This window comes from Chaetura pelagica, unplaced genomic scaffold (assembly GCF_000747805.2).
Source record: "Chaetura pelagica isolate M959 unplaced genomic scaffold, ChaPel_1.0 scaffold242, whole genome shotgun sequence".
Lineage (NCBI taxonomy): Eukaryota > Metazoa > Chordata > Aves > Apodiformes > Apodidae > Chaetura > Chaetura pelagica.
In genome coordinates this window covers 570,222-591,484 of record NW_009952377.1, presented here as the reverse complement: position 1 = coordinate 591,484, position 21,263 = coordinate 570,222, and the positions used below count along the sequence as shown (strand labels likewise).

The window sequence follows — 21,263 nt, the reverse complement described above, 5'->3', positions numbered from 1 at the left end:
AGGAATGTGGAGGCACAGTAGAATTCGGGTTTAAATAGCACTTATTTTTCCTTGGTTTTCATAGTGCACTGACCGTATGCAATTTTCCACATGCTGGGTAATGGAAAGTTGGCCCCAGAGGAAGTCGCTTTGTAAGTCAAGTTTGGGATTATAAAATCAATCACTGTTGGGTCATAATTGGTGTGGAAGATAGGAATTTCCTATACAGTATGATAAGTTCATTGGTTTTCTGGCAGCATGTGTGCAGTGAGCTGTTTAGCCAAAGATATTCTTTCCTGGTCCTGTTGTTAACTCAGGAAAGGCATCAGGTCGTTTATAGCTACACCCAAATTGCTCATTTGTTTCTGAGTAGTAAGGGAGGGCGGGGGGAGTTTGATGTCATGTAGAATCTACATGTGTTTTGGGAAGTTTGTTTTCATCTCTTTGTGGCAAAATAGTGAAGCTTGGCAGCCACATGAGAATCATGAAGATTGATTGCTCTTGGTGTTAAGCATCTCACATCTCTGAGTTTATATCAACACAAGCCTTCTTCCAGCAGCAGCATCTGGCTCATTGGCAGGATCTGCGGACAGTTGTTCTGATTGCTCTGGAGATGCCTCTGGCTGTCATGTGGCTGCTGCCTTGGCCGTGCTGCTTTGTTATTCTAGCTGGTCCCATTTTCATTTATTTATTTTTTTGCCTTACCTTTGATTCTGATGAATTGCTCCCAAGATTGTGGTCTTGAATAAATCTTGCCCAGCTTCCTCATGCAGAGACTTCCATGAGATGCTGATGCTAATTTATTTCAGTGAGTATTTGCTGATTGGTGCTGGAGCAATAACATCCCAGTCTATGCCTTCTGTGCAGGTTTTCCCTGTGAATCACAGCATCAGTCTTGAGAAGTAAAACACACATCTCTGAGCATATCCTGCATAATGGGTTTCTCTGAGACTAGAGTTGCAAGCATAAATCAACTGTTAGCAGTACACAGTGTCCGGGATGATGCTGAGAGTCCTGGAATCAACCACTTGGATTTCCCACGTTGATCATTGGGATTGGAGTTTCTGGCCCAGCTGATATAAACTGGCACAGGAGCAAAGAATATTGTGTGTCAGCTCTGGATTTACATCACCTCAAGTGCTGTCCGTGTCTGTTTGTATGGTTTTTATTCATATACCTTGTACTTTAAAAACATGACTCTTTCAGAAGTATTGTGGCTTTGGAAGACACATGCTCCAATAAAAGTGATAATTTCTTAAAACACTAAAGCATCTGCTTCCATTAAATAAGCCTGTTGAGGTCACTACCTCTTGTGGTTGCAGTTAGCAGGGCTGCGATGTGCAAGAGGCTGGACAGGATGGTTGTCTTCACTGGCCTTTACTGACTTGGTAGAACTGCTTTGGCTCTGTCCACAATGGGAGCTGTTTGACGAGCTGTCAGATTTTATAATCCCTCTTCCAACCTTAAGCATTCCATGATTCTGTGCTAAGATGTTAGCAAGGCATGATTGCACATAGTTTTCTGGTTTTAAGTCTGTATTTACATCTGTAATAATAATAATAATAACAAAAAAAAAAATACAGCACTTGGGTGGATGTATGCTAGTGATTTACTACAAATCTGACACATTATCTACTGCCACAGAACTTTGTTTAAAAATGAAGGGGGAAATTTGTACAACTAAGATGTAACTTAACTCATCACCCAGCAACTACAAGCATGCATTTCATGGCCGTTTTATGACATGGTTGGAGAAAGAATTCATTGTTAATTTGAAGCTTGGAATGGGGATGTTTCAACTTAGTGGAGGAAATACTGGCTTTGCACTCAGTTCGAATGTTGCCATGTATTCCCTTAGAGCCCAGGTCTTACTCTGGGGCTGTAATTTCTCTTCTTAAAAGAACCCTTTCCTCCTGCTGTTCCAGCAGTTGATGAGGCAGCTTCTTTTGCAAGATCCTAGAACACAAATTAAAATAAAAACATCTTTTTATGTAGTACCTTCAATTGAATGGAAACATAAATGTATCGTATGATGTTAGGCATTATCTACATTTGTGAAATTTCTATAGAAGCAACGTTAGATATCATAAATGTTTGAGAGCCCTATTAGTGTGACTGGTAGGACGAGTTAGAGCCTTTCATCTCTTAGTTGCTGGTTTTAATAGGACCTGGCTTGCAGGGTTTTGAAAGTTGCTGCCAGGTATTTGATTGCTTCTGTGTCTCAGGAGATAAGGCGTTTTTGTTTGTGTGAAGAGCCTGAAAGAGTTTACAGAGGTATTTTAGCCAGCCATCTGTGGGCATGTCTACATGGATGCATGTTACAGGCAGATACAAACTCACTTTGCTCATGTGTTTCTTCATATGTTTATAACCTGTCTCACAGCAGAGTTTATAAACCCTATTAACATGGCTTTCAAGATGCTCTGAGCATGGGTGCAGTGGGTTTTTGTCTGCCTGTGGGCATAGCCACATTGATATATGTTTGTAGAAGCGAGACCTTTGGCAAAGGGAGTTGCTTCTCCTTGATTACCCCAGCCTGTTGGATGGGGAGAGGTTGCACAGCTTGCAGGTTTCACAGGACCACTGCAGGGCTTCTCACCATGATGGTTACAGGTGGGTATTAACCACAGGACTGTTGTGCTGCTCACAGGAGTGTGATTTGCTGGGCTGACAAATGCATTTCTTATTTGTTATTTAGGTTGCATAGAAGACATTCAGTGTCTTTGGTGCCCAGTCAAGTATTTTAGGGGTTCAAGGCTGGATACATGCTTTATTATTCACAATGCAGTGTAGCTATTGAGGTTCTGGTTACAAGACTATATGATCAAAGGATAGCAGCCAACTTGCAAAAAGTGTTATTCTTACGGGAAGCCAGAGTACTCTTATGCAAAACAATTGTTTGACATGACATAGAACTACTAGAAATAAGTTGATTTGTACATAAGTATTATCTAATACTAGTCAGGTAATGGCTGTTGAAGAGCAACAGGATCAACAAGAATAGCAATGAAAGTGTCTTATTACTACTAATGATCTTATTCTTGCTGTGTTTCTATGTTGTGTCTTACTATAACAGTGCTACTAGTTCATGGTCCATGATGTCAAGGTTCTAGGTGCTAAACTTCTCATCTAAAGAAACTGTTGAAATAGGAGAAGTCTGTAAGCAAGTAATAGCCATAAAATGCACTGGGCTATTTGAAGTTTTCAGGACATTTAAAAATTACTATCCTTATTGTTCTTTGTTCAGCAAATATATTTAGGCTTTTGAAATCTCTGTCCACCTGTCATTTGTGTGGATATTTGTTGCTTCTGAAAACCTGTTGGAAATGTCTTGGGGTCAGAGAAGCAACAGGTTTACTGAGACTAATTTTTTTAAGATGCTGTGAAATGTGTTGGTCGCAGAGCCTCTGGAAACATCTGCAGAGATAAGACTGCAGATAGGTATGGATTAATCTTTCTCAGGCCATCCTGTTATAAACATATTTGGTGTACCATCAACAGCCCTGAGATCTTTTCCAGTTGTAATGTGGGATGGCCAGCTTGAATTCCTTCACAGCTACTTTTAGTGGGCTTTGCAATGAGTGTGGGTTTTTTAAAATTTATTTTTTTTCCCCAATTCTCATTTCTGAGGTTTAAGCTATCTTGATTATTATGTTTATTTCCAGGATGTTATGGACAGATTGGAGTGGTTGGATTTACATCATCCTATCTCATTTGGATTCCTAAAATTATCCTCTGAACCTGTAGTGAATGAAATGTAATAATTCTGTACTTCTTATCTGCAACAGTAGGTTTAAAGTGGAAATATATATGTAGAATAGTTACTGATAAATAATATCCTAGGTGTTGTGGTGATGGGCTGTGAGTATCTGGCAAGAGAAGAATTATTCAGGGTGATACAGATGATCACAACTAGGACATGAGGCATGGAATTAATACATGAATGATGCCTGTTGAAAAACTTGCTTTGAGCAAGGTAGTATAGGTTACTGAATAGTCATCTAAGGAGAACAGTATTTTGAAGCCTATAGTTCTTGTCTGTCTGTGGCACTTGAACCCAAGTAACAAGTGTGTCTACAGATGGGTTACTCATCTTTCAAAACTAGGATCATAAGTCCATAGGGCTTGAAAAGGATTGTTAGATCTTTAAAAGGTTGTCCAGCTTCCTCTGCTGAAATGGGATCACTTGTCTCTTCTCCTCACTTGAATGTTTCTCACCTGCTCTTCAGAACCTGTCACAAAGGAATGCATTTTTTTCAACATCATTCTGTAGCATTTGCCAGTACTCTCTCATCTGTGACAGTTTTTGTTAAGGCATCTTTGCTGAAAAGTAGGATGATTTCTTATTTTCCATCCCCAGGTGGATATGGAAAGAAATTGGTCACTGGTCTCTTTGTGCCTACTTGTTGTGTACTGGAGGACTCTGCTCAGTTTTCTCTCTTGAAAACTAAACAAACTACACTCCTTTGAACTTTCCACAACATTCTTGTTTTCTAACCTGTTTTTTTGTCCTATAGACACTCCTGAATGGTCTGTGTCCATCTGCTGTTCTTTATGGTTGAGATTATGCTTCACCCTAATGAGATTCCATAGAAGGATCATTTTATTCTTTGAACAATGTCCCCCACCTGCAGATATCTCTTAGGATCAGCATGTTTGTCTTTTCTTTCTAATGCACAATGTGGCCAGCAGAATGAGGTCAGTTACTTCTCTGCATCAGCATCTTAACTGAAACTGAGGGACAGCCAAGACCAGAGATACTGGAGGTGCCAGGACCCCACTTTCCAGCAGGTAGCTGAAGGAAAATTTGTGAACTTACTTTCTGAAGGTCTTCTGCTGAAGAGTGGTATTAAAAAAAGACACCTAACAATCCACTTTAGAGAGCTGTCATGGGATGAACCAATTGGAGTGGTGCTCTCTCACATGTGGCAGAAAAGGAACTAGAGTAGACTCTTCAGGCTTGAAGTTGAGGATTTAGAAATACACTTCATCATTCCTCATCTGTTCTTCCCTGCTTAGAGGGTGTTTTTTTCCTTCCTCTTTTTCTTGATTAAGTCCAAGCAAGGAGAAAAAGGAAAAACTCTGATCCACTACAGTACTGCTTAAATTCTGATGTAAACCAAAGATTTTTCAGCCAAGACGTAGTTTTTTTTTTTGGTGAAGCACTTAAACTGAGCCAGTGGCACTTTAATTAAGATGAAGAACAAGTGTAATCCACTGTTTCTGGAGACAGACTGCCTGGTATGCTAACTGTGTACTACATGCAGCAATTTGTAGCTTGCAAGAGAAGTGCACAATGGGCAGCCCTTTTGTTGTGAAAGCTAAATCATTTCTGTACAGTCCTCAAATATTCATTTACCAAACAAATAATTGATAAAATGAGCAAGTGAAAGAGACACTAAGAGGGTGTGATCCAATGCCAAGCACGGGTTTTCATAGTTGATTTTAAATCTACATTATGCTAATGATGTTCATTTGGAAAATGTGTCCACTCCCTAACTTCTGCCACCGAGTATTCTTTTAATTGGATTCAGATGGTTGACTGAAACAGTTGTAGGGTTTGTATACAGATGTCCTGAGTACTCCAAGCACTTTTTTTCCTATCCAGTTTTTCTAAGCCAAAGTTGCTTTCACTGTGGCTGGTGTCCAGACGTTCTCGAACTCCCTCATTAAAGGTCTGTCTGATACAAATGGACATGATTCTGCTGGGACAAATGCAGTTATGATCACTCAAATATGCTGAAGATCTCATGTAGGGCATTACTTGTCTCCTAATTTTTTGGACTGTCTGGGCTGGGTTGCTGTTCTCCAGCCAGACTTCATCAGTGAAGGAGTCCATCTCACAAGGCTTTCCATTGCAATCTGTCAGTCTGTAAACATGGGCTGTTTCCTAAATAACTACAACTGTGGAAACATCCTTTGGTTTCCAATATAATGATATAAAGAGTTGAGGTTTCTGAGGAATTTTGACAGGCAGCCTGTTTTCCATATAGTGGTGGTGCTGTCTGGTTGTTATCCCTGTGCTAAAAATCAGAGCTATTGAATTATTCAGGCAGGCTGACCCAACTCAAACTGTACGTGCAGTAGGAAGTATTCAGTGTGACGAAGATTTCAGAGAGCATCGGTTCACAGAGTAGTTACTCCAACACTTTTCATAAGCTCTCAGTTTGCTCTTAAGAGGAAAGAGAACTTGTGACTTTTTAAACAGAATTTCTGTAATTGGATTTACCATGCTCATAGGCTGACCAAAATTTACTGTCTGGTTTCAGGGATGAAATAATTAAGGATGGAAAGCTATTTATCTTTTAAAAGAAGTGTCTATTTTCTATCAAAAGTTTTTATCTGAATTTCTGAAAGGCAGCTTTGTATAAGTGGCTATTTCTGAAATAATAGTCAAACAAAGGCTTTTCAAACACCAAAGTATTGTGTGGTGATGAGTATGCAACTATTTCCTCAAACACTTGCTGCTGTTCAAAATAATAATACTTTGAAGGTTTAAAAAAAAAAAAAAAAAGAGAAAAAAGACAATGGGTGATAGAGGACAGTGTTTTCATATGAACAAAATGAGCTCTGAATTTGCATTGTGGAGTTGCAGTAAGCCACAGACCCAAGAGGGAAAATTAAAGGATTACTTAAAACCAACAATAAACATGCAAATTAAAAGTCATCATTTTTAAATGAAGTAATACAGTATTAAAAATAAGTACAAAATTACATGCTAGTTTGGATGTGTAGTTTATAGAATATACCAAATGTTAAAACTGAATGAAATTAAGAAAAACAATTTCCAAAGGCAAGTAAAATATCTGTTTAATTAGGTCGTAAAGAAAAGAGATTAAAAGTAATATTTTGTGATACAGTAATTACTGTTTTCAGAAGTAGTCAGGTTCCTGTATGCTGATCTCAATGTAACTGTGATAGCAGATCTCTTTGGGGGTCTTTTTTTTCCCTGGTTGTGTCTTTAATTATTTTAATTCGCAGCCCCTACCTTTACTTTGTTTTCTTGGCGCTAAACACAGGGCCTGGCTGGTTGCTCCAATACTCCGCCAGCTTCTGAAGGCAGATCTGGGAGATCATCTCATACCCTCCGGTTCTGCGAGGTTAAAAGCCAAATCATTGCAGGGGACTATTGCAGCAAGACAACAGGAAAGGCGGCTGAAGCCACAGGGAGGTGGGCTGAGGTGCTGACGGGAGTCTGAGATGTAAATAAACCAGATTGCTCTCATTTCCTCTTTCCACTGTATTATGCATTCCAATAGCTCTATTCATCTTTATGACAGACACCTATTGCTTTAACTTTACTGAGGGCCACTGAAATACATTAAAGTGGGCAGGAAATGGAAATAAATAGAGTTCAGTGGAGGCTGCAGAGTAACTAAATGTGCCGTAGTCATTTTTAGTGCGGGGTCATGTGCTTTTTTAGCAGATTTATCATATTGCTTGACTTCTGTTAGAAAGATGGGTGCTGCTTAGAAGAAATGCAGTATACTTACAGAAGTAAGAAAATGTGCTTGGATTTATTTATTTATTAATTTATTTTATTTTCTTTGGGATGCCAAAGATGAAAAGAAATTGGGTTGAGTGTCAGCTGGGTAGAGTCAGTGGGACATGTCTGTGTGCAGGGCCTCAGGTTGTGGTTAGAATAAGAGGACTGGAGATTTGAAGAAAACCTGCTAGCAGGCAGCATGGGAGGAGGTCCATAGTCCATTGGCTTGAATTAATTTTCTGCCTAAAGGTAGTGAAATGTTTGGATAGAGAGGCTGGCTGGAATTCGGCCTTAAAAATGCATTTTTTTTTTATTTTTTTTTTAATGCACATGCATTTTACTCACTTTGGAAGTGATTTCTCTCCTACTTATTCAGAGGGCTGTTTTCAAGGACAGCAAAGTTAAGCTGTAAGTTCCAGATACCCTTAAACCTCAGGAGACAGGACTTCAGATGAATTGTTTTTGTGAAAGCTTTGTGTGTTTGTTTTTCCTTGATTGTTTATATTCTGATAAGATTAGGTCAGTAAATGAATGAATTCACAACATGAGTTACTTGAAGACTTACAGCTCATATTTTCATTCCCTTGAGATAGTCAGTTACATGGAAACTTAAAAAAAATAATAAAAAACTTAACCATTAGCACAGTTTTTTTCCTTGATTACATTGAGCAGTCTCTGATTTTGCTGAATATAGTGTTCTCTTATGTTTTTCTGACAATGACTGCTAAATAGTTGAAAGCAAGCATCAGCCCTCAAACTTTTTTGTCAGTATAGAAGATATTAGTGGATATTTCACAATGTCATGTAAGATAAAAACTAATTTGTAAGCAGCACTGCAGAAATCCGGAAAGACAATTAAGACAAAAAATCATTAACATTGATTGTTTTGCACTGGGGAAGTACATTCCTTTCTTCCAAAGCATCCTTTAAAAATGTTGGTTGCCTCGGTCTGCATTTAAGTATATATTTCAGTGTGACATTCAGTGATTATTCTTCTTTCTTTTTAACTACATTTATATCAAGAATTTAATTCAGAATACTGCTTCAGATACACTTGTGTTGCAGACACCAGGCAGAATTGCAGGTAATTACTGAGGATGGTTGTTGGCAATTTGACTTTTCATCATTTCTTCGTCATCGTTTGTTCACACTCTGTGGATAGTTCCTCGCTGAAAGGATTGGGTTACAGATGGGTGGGTATTACTTCAGGGACTTCTTAAGTGAGAATCCAGATGCTTTTCTGCGTCCTTTCCTCTTGCTTAGTTTGGGAGTTACAAGTCAGTAGCTGCAGGTAAGATTTAAAGCTTGTGTCTTTGTTTCTCTTTTTATGATGGAAAAGCTCTCCGTTACTCCTTGTTAACTAAGCAATCTAACTGCAAACTTTAAATACTTGGGAAATTACAGATTGAGCTAAAATTTCAAAAGAGTCTGATTTTTTGAAGCTTAGTATCACTGCTGGTTTTCAAAAGAGTTCAGCTCCAGCAAGGTCATTTGGTGCTGCATGCTTTTGAAAACACATCTGTGATTTTGGTGCCTAAGCTGCAGGAGGGTTTTTGGGAGCTGTTGGCCTTTGGCCACATCCCAGTTGCTTTGAGTATGTCCGTAGTTTCAAGGGGAACACTCTCAGGCCATGGGACTCTACAGTTGTGAGATGTGGGTTTTGTTTGGTGCTATTGACCTACCCTGGTCCTCGCTGGATTTCACAGGGAGGAACTGCAGCAGCTGAGGTGTATGTACATCAGAGAGGAAAGTGTGAATTGAAATTACTATTTAATTCTTTCTGTTACATGTTGCTGGCTATGTTTTCAAATCTGAGCTCATTTTCCCTACTCCTGCTTTCAGAGGGAGAGCCTGAAGGCAAACTCCAGGCTAAATGCAGCTGTTTTTGAACTAAATGGGTGTTTTGTCATCAGTTCCAGCAGCAGCACAGTCTTGTTTTCCCAAGTTTAACCATTCCGCTTGGTTGAGCTTGGGAGGACTTGTGGACCCCATCCCTGTGCTCTTCCTGATGTGGGCAATTTGCATGTATATATTCCATCTCCCAGGAGCAGTTTTGCAAGCTTGATTGTGTCTTAAGAACTGCTTGCTGAAAAATAGTGGCAAATTATCTTGTGCCTTGACCTTGCAGTGCAGTTGTCCCTAGTGGGACCATTTGTTTTACCCTTCTAACAGTCTGTGGTGTTTGAGTATCTGAAGTTGGTATGAAAAAGTTAACAAGCTGAGACTGAAATTAGGGTTTTGGTAGTAGGAAGGGAAGCTGTGGATGTTACAGCATCACAGTATTTTGCTTACTCTGCTTGTTTGGAAGGTGAGAACAGCATTCGGAAAGTAGGTGTGACAAAGACAGCACAGTTTATTTATGCTGGGGGGTAATAAATGAGTCATCTTCTTTGTAGCACAGCAGACTGGAATGGTTTTGGAGCTCTGTTTGGAATAGAGGCTTGCATGTTGTATGTTTCATTTTTGTGCCAGTCCCTCCAGTGACTTGCACACCCCTTTGTCTGGCTCGCCTCCCTGCCGGCGGAGCGGTAACAAGGATGGCTTTAACTGCTTCCCCAACTCCCACGTGGACATCTGACACATTTGGTTGCTCAAGTTTTATTTCTTCCCTCTGTAAAACTTGAGAGTGTAATTTCCACCCTAGCCTTGTTAGGGTGCGAGCCGCAAAAGCGGGGGCTCCCCGGACTGGGCATTGTCACCCGGCAGTAAAACCTCTTTAATGGGACTGGCTTAACTTTTAAGTAACAGTTAATGTTTTTAACAGTAACTTGTGTTTCCTCTGCCCTTCACGCCCAACCATTAGCCAGGTGTTTTTGTTGCACAGAATGGAAAAATAAAAGTAATCTAACCGTACAGCTGGGCCCTCGGTGAGGTGCTGCAGGAGGGAGGCCACAGATGGAAACTGGGGATCACAGGAGCTGGATGACTGGGTTAAAAAGCTCCTGGTAAATGCTTGGCAAATTACAAGCTCTTGAAATGAGTTGGATTTTTTTTTTAAAAAAAACCTATAAATAAATTAGAATGTTTAATTTTGGCATTTTGTGCTTGTATGGTTTGCTCTGTGTAATCTTCTAAATAAATACAATTTTTTTTTGGTTTGTTTTCTTCCCCCCTTTAATATGGCATCCACTCCATTTCCTTGTAACTGCAAGATGGGACTGACTCTGATCTGCCTTTACACTGTAAACTGTGTTTATGGAGCTAGAATTGGGGTCATTAATTTTCTTTACATCAAAAGAAGTAGTTTCTTTTAAATGAGAAGCCTGTTTCACCTAGTAATTTGCTTTAATTGCTTATTTGAAACTTTTGACATTTGATAGGAATTTTAAACATTGCCAGATGAGGCTCATGCAGTCGGGACCTGCAGGTGCTTCCTTGTGTGCCCAGCTCGGATCAAAGGAGTGAGCCCAGGGATGTGCCTGGCCGTGGCTGGGGCACTCAGCACTGGAAGCTGTTGTTGTCAGGGGCTGTTTGAATAGATGCTGTGTGTCAGCCTCGGCAAGAATTTGCTGAGAGTGCTCTCCCTTGGAAAGGTTTTTGTGGAGTACCATGCTGTTTGTTTTTCTTGAGAGATAGACTGCGTGGCCTTTGTTTTGCCTGAGGCTTAATCGTGCTCGAAGCACTGAGTTTTTTAAGTCTAAAGTCTGCTTAAAGGGTTAGAAAGGAGTTTGTAAAATATTAATTACTTTTTTTTTTTTTTTCCTGACTAGTTTTTGTTAATCTAATATTATAGTCTTCTGGGAGGTTTGGAGGCAAAGTATTTTGTTAATCAGGAGGGTAGGCAAATGGTGCAACTTCAAAGGTATTTTAACCAGGATCTAAACCTCAATAAAGAGAAAGGAGGAAAAAAATGCCAGTGTGTCCTTCACTTGATTTTTTAAACTGGTTCAGTAGTGTGTGTGCAAAGTATTGTTTAGTCAGGAACAGGAGTAGCTTTCCTTAGCCAGAGAAGTACCACCTCCCCTTCCCCCGCACATCAACAAATAAACAATAATTTAGCTTATTGCAGAAAAAACAACTTTTGTTAACGGCTTTTGGCTGCAGAAGGATGTGATGCGAGATGGAATCACAATGGTTTCTATCAACACTGTACTGTGTCTTGTGAGATAGATTAAAAACTATTGCAGGAGGAGTCCAGCAGCTGAAAATGAGATAAATTCCATGCTGCTGCTGCTGCTGCAGAAATCAGTCAGTGCTTTAGGACCTTCTGACTTCAGAGAAAAGGGAAATGGCACAGTTGAAAGAGAATAATGAGCAAAGCCAAAGCACCAGTGCCAAGACTTCTTTAAAGAGTTTTATTGATGTGTGCTGTAATTAAAACCAGAATTAGTTAGTTTTCTAATAGGACATTCATTTCCTAGAGAGCAATTGCAGCTTGGCATAAAGTAATACATTTTTAAAATGAGTACTGATCTGGGGATACCCCCAGCATATGTTGGATGGCTGATTTACTAGCTTTGTGTGCCTTCATTATTAACAAGCAAATTACATATTTTAACTTAAAATAATTATACAAATAAACCTTTGGCTGGGCTGCGATTTCATTAAAACCTTAATTGTTTAGAGAGCTCAGTGAGAGGGTGTGAAGTTGGGTCAGTTTTACTGCACAGCATTAGTCTTGATAGCAGATTTACTACAGGGCTGGATTTAATCTCTTGACTAATCTTTACAGTAGCAGGCTTGGGATGGGAAGGCATTTGTGTGTTTCAGGAGATAGGTAACTCTATCTCTGAACTGCAAACACAGGACTGGGTTTTAAAATGTCTGGGCAGCTTTAAAATGAACTGGCAAGGGGGAGGGGGGAGAAATTGCTCTGTGGAAACAAAATAGGTGTTGTTTTTAAATCAGCATCTTAGTGTGCACGTTGTCACACCTTCACACATGGCTGTAGGCTCAAATCTATTTCTCATCAAAGCAACTGTAGCGTAAGGGAATATTGAGACCATCTGGGTTGGAAAGATCAGAAATAACAGTCCTCACTAACAGAGGAGCCAGCTGCGGGTAGCACCATGTAAACTATTTTTTGTGCCACTTGATTAATCATTTCTGAGGGTGAGGACAACAAAACATTTACCAGGTCATGCACTAATTTTTTGAAATACTTTAAAATCTAATTTTCCTGGGTTTAAGGTGGTGGTATGCCTTTGAAATTCATTATGATACATGTAGGTTCAGCATCTCAACTAACTGTTCCTGAGCTAGGGAAACACAGGCACATTAGATGTCTCCAAAGGAGAGTTAATTAGAAGAACAAGTAGTTATCAAGTATGCCACAGCTCCACTGTTTAGTGATAATTTTCATGCTGGGTCTAATACAAATGAATTCACTTACGGTTTATTTATCTGCTGTGCCCTGTGAGTATTTTAGGGTATTTGGGGGAAGAAAGGCTGAGAGTTACCAGAATAGATTTAAAGTACTTCTATGGGTGGAGAGCAACTCTCAGAGAACTTTAGTTTTTTTCCTTTTTCTGCATCATATTCATGAAGTATTTTTTCTGCCTTTCCCCACTTCTTTAGGACCCACGATTATCAGCTTTAATTTTTGACAAGCTTCAAGTGCCTGACTATTTACAGAAAAACAGGAATGAAGGGGAGAGCAGATGTGAAACTTGTGCCACTCACTTGAATCAGCTGAAGCAGGAAGCCATTCAGATGATGCACACCCTCCATCAAAGCAGCTACCCAGAGATGCCCGACCTCCCACCCGGCGCCGGGGCGGTGACCAGCGTGGTACCCAGGATGGTCACTGTCTCTTCCCAGAGAGACCTGCCACTCATTGCTGGGCAGGTGGGCAGGCAGCCTGGAAAGTCAGCAAATCTCTTCTCTGGGGCAGAGAAGAAGAAGGGACTTGGATGGTCTCAAGGCACGGGCAGTTTTCCAAACTCCAGCGTTCAAGTCACGGTGGCCCCCAGCGGTCTCAGCGGGGCTCTGAGCTCTGTCACCATCCAAGCTCAGCAGTACCTTGAGGGCATGTGGAGTATCTCCAGGGTGAACAGCTTCCTGCCTCAGGCTTGTCTGGTAAGTAGTAATAATTCAGCTGCTTGAGTTTTGTTTATATGTGTGTGGATATACAGAGAAATAAAGCTAAAATTTGAGGTGTAAACATATTTATCTTGGAGAAGATCAGCTAATTGTGTTCTAAACTGTGTTTCAAGAAGTGAAGGGCAGAAAAAGAGCTTTGAACGATGTTCTGTCAGATGTCACAGAGAATTTGCTTTCTTATCTCAGATGGTGAAATCCATTCCTCAGATATTTTTGCACCTATTTTAGCTTCATGTGTGCAGGTGATGTTTTTTGGCTGTCTCATTCCTGGTGACCCCTTTAGAAAAGCAAAAGAGCATAAGTTTGTCACAAATGAAACTCTGGGAGCTTCATGGGATTACATCAAAGATGAACTTGACCCTGAAGTCTAGCATAGAACTTTTACAACTATGTTCAGTTCACCAGATGCTGTTGTAAACTGTGATGGAGAGCATTAATCTTCAGGTTAGATGTGCTGCAAAACAGTTTGCTATAAAGGAGGGTATTCAGATGGTTGCTTTAGAGCCACATGTCTGTAAATGTCATTGCACTTGGATTTTAAGCACTGATAGCGATTTTAAACATTTCCTGCATTCTGTGTATATTTTAAGAACTCTTTTGGGAAACTAAAAAGCTTTATATAGGTGTGTGTTACCTTTAAAGATAAGTTAATTACAGATTTGTGACTGTCTGTGAAACTGTGCTGAGAGGAAGGATATAGTGACTGGTTTTGACTGATTTTTATTCCTAAACTGTTTTCACATGGTAATGGACAGGGTAGTGTGAGTAATGATGAGTGTGTACAGATAGAAGTCATGGTTTTCACTTAAAAACCTTGTAGCAGTTCTTGCAAGACTAGGTATGTTGGTGCTACACAGCTTTAAATTTAACATAATGCCTTATGTGCTGTTGTATATAAACACTGCTTAACATTTCTTGGTAGCTGGTTGAGCTCCAAGATCATCAGAGAAAAATATTTAAGAGTGCTGCTGTGTAACATTATTTTCAGAGGGTGGCTGTTGTGTTTCCTTTCAGATAAAGCTTGGAGATATGATTCCTCTCTCCCATACTTCTCTCATATGGAAATCTGTGAATGCACATACACCCCACCTCTGAGGGGTGCCCTTTTAAATCCAGTGAATCTTCACTGGTGTCAGATCACTCGCTGATGATTTTACATTAAGAAAGGGAGGCAACTGACCCATTCAGCTCTTTATGGCTTATGAGGAGCTGCTGCTGTGAGTGCTTCCTCTAAAATGCTGCTTCATGTGTTAGGGGTCACTCTGACCCATGTAATGGTGTTATCTTTTAAATTGTGCGTATCAAAAACCCCAAACCAAACCAAAACAGAAGGATACTGGATTAAGAATCCTGCACTTTCTGAAAGCAGAAGTTATTTCATGTTATGTTCATTCCTTGCCTGCCTTTATTCTTGTCTTAAATAATTCACTAACAGCCAGCTCCAGATTTCTTCCTGCTTAACCATGCTGACTGATAGATGTGGTTTTTTTCTAACCACTGCATTATTCTAAGATAAAACTGAGTTGCCTCATTTAACCCCTGTGAAGGAAAAATGTGTCTAGTACAACAGAGCTTAAGTGTGATGTAGAAATGTGCAAAGAAACTCAGCAGCCTGGAAAACAGTGACCTTTAATGAAAGGACAAACACTGTTGGACTGTGAGTGTTGGAGGCTGCTTGGATGTGATCCAGTCATCTGCAAGGACAGTTCAGATTTAGAAGCAGTTTTTGGGAGAAGCTAGACTTCAGTTGTTGCCTTTAAAAATTTATTTTTTAATTTAAATTTTTTTCTTCATTTAAGCCCAAATGAAGACTCTGAACTGAAGACTCTGTTCTGCACCTCCTCCCACATGGTGCTTTCTGTGTCTGTTTGAATCCCCTTCTGCCTTTTGTATTATTAAGAGCCTTGTGTCTGATTAAGCTATTTGAGTGGGTGAGGCAAAAAGTGTTTCCCCTACACTCTTCCCCAGAGGAATCACAGGTGTTGAAGGAAATAGGCTTGGAGGAATTTCAGGAATTGACTAGTCTAGCCTTTGCTTAGGACAGCATTGACTGCAAGACATTCTTGTCCAATACTCATCTCACTTAATCTTAAAATTTTGCAAGGACTGGGATTCCCTGACTTCTGTTGCTTGTAAAGTCTGAACTTCCTTTCACACTGGAAAAGTTTTGTAATATTTTTATTTTGGCTATTGTTTCCTGAAGTTGAAGACAGGGCTTAGGTTTAAGATTGGTTCAGGAGAGAGACCTGTGGGAATACATACTTTTCAGAGATGTCAGTCTTTGGTAACCTTTCCCATCTTTGTGTGGCGTGAAGCTGGTCTGGATAGAGGAATTCTGGAGCAAGAAGAATTGCAGTAGAAAAGATAGCATTGAATGGATTAATTACTATGTGTAACATGACTGCGTCTTGGAGTCCACAGCCACCACCTAGGCAAGATGCTGCCAAAGAAATGCAGAAGAAAAAGATGGTCCCTCCCCTTGAGAGTTTATACTCTCAATTGCATGTGAGTTATTTTTGCAACTCTGTAAATACCCCTGTTTCACTGAGAATCTCTGATTTTGCCTTGTTTTCTTACCAAAGAGTTGTTCTTGAAGCAAGTGCTGAACTCCCTGGTAGGAAACTTACTCAAGTGCCTTACCTCTCAGTGATTTAACTGGGTGCTGCATACCAAGTGAGCATGACGAATCTTCTAAAGACAGGAAGATGTACACAGATGAAGTCCAGCATTCATTTCAACTATTTTTAGCTGCCGAAAAGAGAGGTGTTTATTCTAAGGTAATTATCGAGGCTTCCTTTTTAGTTGCAACAGGAACCTCCAAGAGGTCCTTCTCATCTTGCATGTCTGTCTTCACTCACCTTGTTCTCTGGAGGTGCCTGTGGGTTTTTGCTGGTGCTGGCAGAGCCCAGGTGGGTGACACAAAAGACTCCTGCTTGGCAGGCCAATGTGGGGTGCTGTCTGCACAGCGCTTTGCAGGGGTGAAAGTACACCCCAGTGTGTGGCCGCTGAACCTTTGGACACCTCATCTCTACAAGTATTTGTCCAGGATCTGTATTTTTTATTTATGGTTAGTTTTAATAGTGGTGGTAATGGAATTGTCTGTGGAGAGAAAAAAATATTACTTGATTTCTGCTTTTCTCATCTCCCTCCTCATCTCGCATGTATTGCCTTGTAATGTCACAGTTGCAAAAACACTTCTGGGCTGAGTGCTGTGGGTCAGAAGTGCAGGACACTAAATTTTTAATATATGTTTCGAGTTCAAGTGTGCAAATCCATTATATAGATTATAAATTTTTTGAACAGGCATGTGTCTTTGAAGGGTAGTGTAGGTGATACTCGAACCAAAATAATAACCGTGGGGTTCGGAAGCCCTGAAGAGGAGCAGTAATTAAGGATCCAGAGGAAGGTCCAGGGAAGGGAAGACTGGGATTGCCACTGAGGAGCAAAAGGTGAAGTTGTAATCAACTGCTTTACCCAAGTGGCCTGTTGTGAAAAATTACAAAAAATAATCACCAGTAGCAGTGGTAAGTAGTCTGACCAGACAGCAAGCACTGTGGAGGAGAGGGAGCTGGTATAACTTTGGGTAAGACAGTTAATTTGTAGTGGGCAACTAAGAGCTTTAATTAATAAATAGTTTTATATGAATGTTTTTAGTTCTAGAGCTGACAAGTGAACGTGAGGTTATGACTCAAATGAAAAACATGTTAGCAGTGCTCAGCATTGCCACTCAGCTTAACACAGAAACAGAGGAGCAAGGGGAATTTAGGCTTCCTAGATACGTCACAAAGTGCCTGGGAGGTAGAAAATTAAAACCACTGAAAACACCTTGTACACCTATTAGAAGTATCTGCATGTATTGGGGAAAAAAAAAAAGTCTTGACATATGCTTTCAACTGGCATTATTAATATGCTAGTGCATAAAAGTGGCCAAGTACCCAATGGCATGTGCTATAAAGACATCACAGTGAAAAGTGAAATAGAGCTTGTTTTGCAAATTGCTTTTTCTTTCATCTTAGACAAAATTAAATCTTTGCCACACTATATTTCTAATTCAAATATATACAAATGGTACCGGTTATAAGGCAAAATATTGAGTCTCCTTCAGTCTTTACCAGGGTCTAAGTTGCTTTAAATATACATTACAAATACACCATTAAGAAGCTGGAAAAGTTGGAGCACTGGAAAATGGAAAGTGACTTAAGTAAAACTTTTAAAGCGTGTGTGTATCAAATTGTCAATAGATCAATGTATGTCCTTTAGAGAATTCTCAAATGTAAAGTTGGGTATAAGTTTATGACCTGAATCAGTGAGGTTCAGAGAGGGGGTGTTCGCCCATGGCATCTGTAAATGGGTGCATATACTCCAAAATTAAAGGAGTTTTGTTCGTTTGTTTTATGTGAAAAACTCTCTGGAAGTTATTTTAGTCACAATTCAAGCTTTCCTGTAGCTCTCAGTAATAAGTCTCCTGCTTACCCTAATGTAAACCAGATGGATTCAGCTGAGGGTAGTTCGTCCTCTGTTGGCTTTCCTTAAATCCTCTGTTTGTTTATGTAAGGGTGACTTACGTTTTGCTTAGAAGATGCAATAAAAAGCTGACTGGGGAAAACAGAAGAATTACAAGGTTTACTTTCTAGCCTTTACTTTTGTACTTTGATAAATGTCATACCAAATGGATTTTTATATTAATTGTTTTAATCCTTCTTGATAGCTTTTTCAGTGACCTTTTATTACTACAGTGCATGAAATATATTTTGAAACAAAACAATTAAAATATAGTACTTTGACCATAAATCTTGCCAGTGAAACACATGAATGACTTTGAGCTTTAGGCCATTTCTCACACTGCATAGAACATCTTTACTCTGCAGAAGCCAATAACAAACCCCAGACAGAAGGCAGGGACAGGGCTGGAAAGAAGCTTTTCTGTTTTCCCTTTAGCTTTATTGGTGTTGCTGCTACTGCTTTTATAGAGGGAGCACATAAAGGAAAAAGGGTGGCAAAAAAAATAAAGCTAGTGTTGGTCACTCTTCATAACAAGTCTGAACAGCAGAAGGAAACCTTTTGATCTAAGTTACTGAATGCTTCACTCATACTACCCTAATTTATAGCCCCCATGGAAAAGACCTTTTTAGAGACTTGCATGTTGTCTGGGCAGTATGACCTTGCATTGGATTTTGCTGCCTAAGAGAATGAAGAACCAGGGGTGTGGGGGGTAGATGTGGGAGGATGATGCTGCCACTGGAGCCCTGTGTTCAGTGTCAGTGAGACCCTGCCCCAGCAAACCAGCTTAGAATGTGTGACTTGGAAATTCAGCCCTCAACATACAGATAAAAAAATAATGCTCTGTTTTGGGTAGTTGCCAAGAACTTCATGCTGTTTTTCTGTCCTAGTTTTCCTGCAGTGTAGGATGCTGAAGGTGAAAATGAGTTACTTTTGAAAGTATGTGCAGGTATCAGAGTGACTTAGGAAGAATGCTAAGAGTTGGCAGAAAGGGTGCTGGCCACAAGATGGACGTGAGCATTTTCTCAGGTGAGGGTGTGGATTGCATCTCTTTATATTGTGTGTTTGCCACTTCTCCATACTGTTGGTTTTACAGTGTGGGACAGAGTAACTCTTCTCAGAATTCAGACCCTCTTGAGGCTCAAATTACCACCTGAAAACAGTTCTTTTGATCCTTCACTCCTCCAGGCAAAGCAGTTATTATTACAGCTCTCACTGAGAAGCAAGTCCATACTCGCCTTTGTTGACAATTGAAGTCAACAAGCAATAATAAAGAATGTTGGCCCAGACTTCACCTGTACTCATCAGAGCTAGACTTAAGACAAGCAGACTTTAGAGATTATGTGCAAATGGTAATCCACAGAATTTACTTTTGAATGGCCCACAGGTCATTCTCTCATCTGGCAAGTAAGCTACACTAAGATAAAAAATTCCCTCCTTTTTATACCCAAAATATTTAAATTTTCTACTCTTGCCTTTGAGATGGTTTTTTCACTCAGTTAACTTTCAGCTTCTTTTGCTTCCCATTTGTCCATTCAAAAAACCTGTAGTTATGGCACTTTGGGACATGGTTTAGTGGGCATATTGGTTTTGGGTTGATAGTTAGACTTGATCTTAGAGGTCTTTTCCAACCTTAATGATTCTATGATTTATCCTGTGCATGTGCTCCCCTGGGAACTTGCCAGTGAACTGATTGTTACTCAATGCCACCCCAACATTAGAAATCACCTTACAAGAAGGGTTATACTTTTTGGCTGGAGCTCTGAAGTGTCATCCAAGAGCTGTGAAAGACTCTGTATAGCTGATGTATAAATACTTTTACTAGGCTACTGCTGCTCTGCAGTGGTTACACTGGTTGTTAAGGGTGGGCTGCAGCTGAACCCCTTAGGTTTCAGAGGCTAATGCAGCAGAGAAACCAGATAAATTAGGACTGAGCTTAGACCTTAGTTGTGTTCAGGCTTTTGTATACTACATGGAGGGAACTGACTTGCATGGCTGGATATGAGTGTAGGTTGCCAAGTTGTCCTGCCTGTGTAAAATAGGGTTGAAAATCATACATTATTTGTAAAGCACTTGAAATTTAACATTTGCTCTGTAGGCTGTGTACTGGAATGATGGCATGTTGAGGTTGTGAGACTCTAGGTAGTCAAGCTGTGCACAGTGTGAGCACTGCTGAAAGCATCTCCTGTTGTTTTGTGGCATGAGTGGCTGAGCACATGGCAAATATTGATGCTCTCTGTTTCTTGCAACTAGAATCACTGAAATGCCCTGGGTGGTAGCTTCTGAAAGGAGGTTTTAAAAGCATTAATAGAAAATGTATCTACTTCTCTGTTCCAGCATTTGGGAGAGAATTTATCATGTATAGATAGAGTTCATAGATGTTTCAAACATTTAATATGTGTGTGTTTAATGAAATGGATTGCCACTTTACTGAACATAGCATCAAATCAGCTCTGTTAATTGAAAAAGATTTTTCACGTTATTGCTAATGATGTGACACAGTTTTGTTAGAGGTGGTGCATAAAATAGTGCTACTTGAAATGACATTAATGTATGCATTTAAATTCCTTTTACCCATTTATGTGTGTTATTGATTTTTATTTCATTGTTGGGGAGATAATGGATTTATAATTAGAATACAGTCACCATCACCAATGATAAGATTATTAGACTTATAAATAGAACTTTAAAACTACGATGAGGTAATTTCCCAGTGTAACGAAGGATCAATAATTAGAGGTTTGCTTTGAATTTGAAAGTGATGCTTCAAAGATTCAAGCGTGAAATGCTTCTAGGCAAGTGAGTCTCTATAAACTATTACACCAACTGATGTTGTGGTTAGGCATTTTCCAGAGTTGACCTATTATTATTCCCATTACTTTTGTTTGGTGCCCAAGTACTTATGTGTTACTTCCTCTGGGTTTACACAGCTGCCACAATCTCAAAACTGGACCAGTTTGGTTTTTTTTCCAATACCTTAGCTGAAGGAAGCAATTAAAAGCCATAGGCTGGAGTCCATTGCTGTGTTTGTTGTGTTGTTAGGCAAAGACAAGGCATCTACTGTTGAGAACATCCCCTTTCTGCTTGTGAGAAGTCACAGTGGTAAAGCTGGGCAAGGCTGTTCTAAGGGGGCAGATGGCGGTAGAAGGATGAAGATGGGGAGAGCAGCCCTTGGGATGCCTGGCTTGGGAATGGCCTGGGTTTAGTTGGTCCAGGCAGGGTAGCTGTGTAGACATCCCCTTGAGCCTCACTAGTC

At 39.9% G+C, this 21,263-nt stretch overlaps 1 protein-coding gene across 1 annotated transcript in view; it reads left to right on the top strand.

Moving 5' to 3' along the window:
- KIF26A (kinesin family member 26A) overlaps positions 1–21,263 on the top strand; it is a 97,872-nt gene that overhangs the window by 21,496 nt on the left and 55,113 nt on the right. The window contains exon 2 of the mRNA XM_010008162.1: positions 12,983–13,490. Coding sequence (XP_010006464.1) covers positions 12,983–13,490 — 508 coding nt within the window. The remainder of the gene's footprint in view (positions 1–12,982; positions 13,491–21,263) is intronic.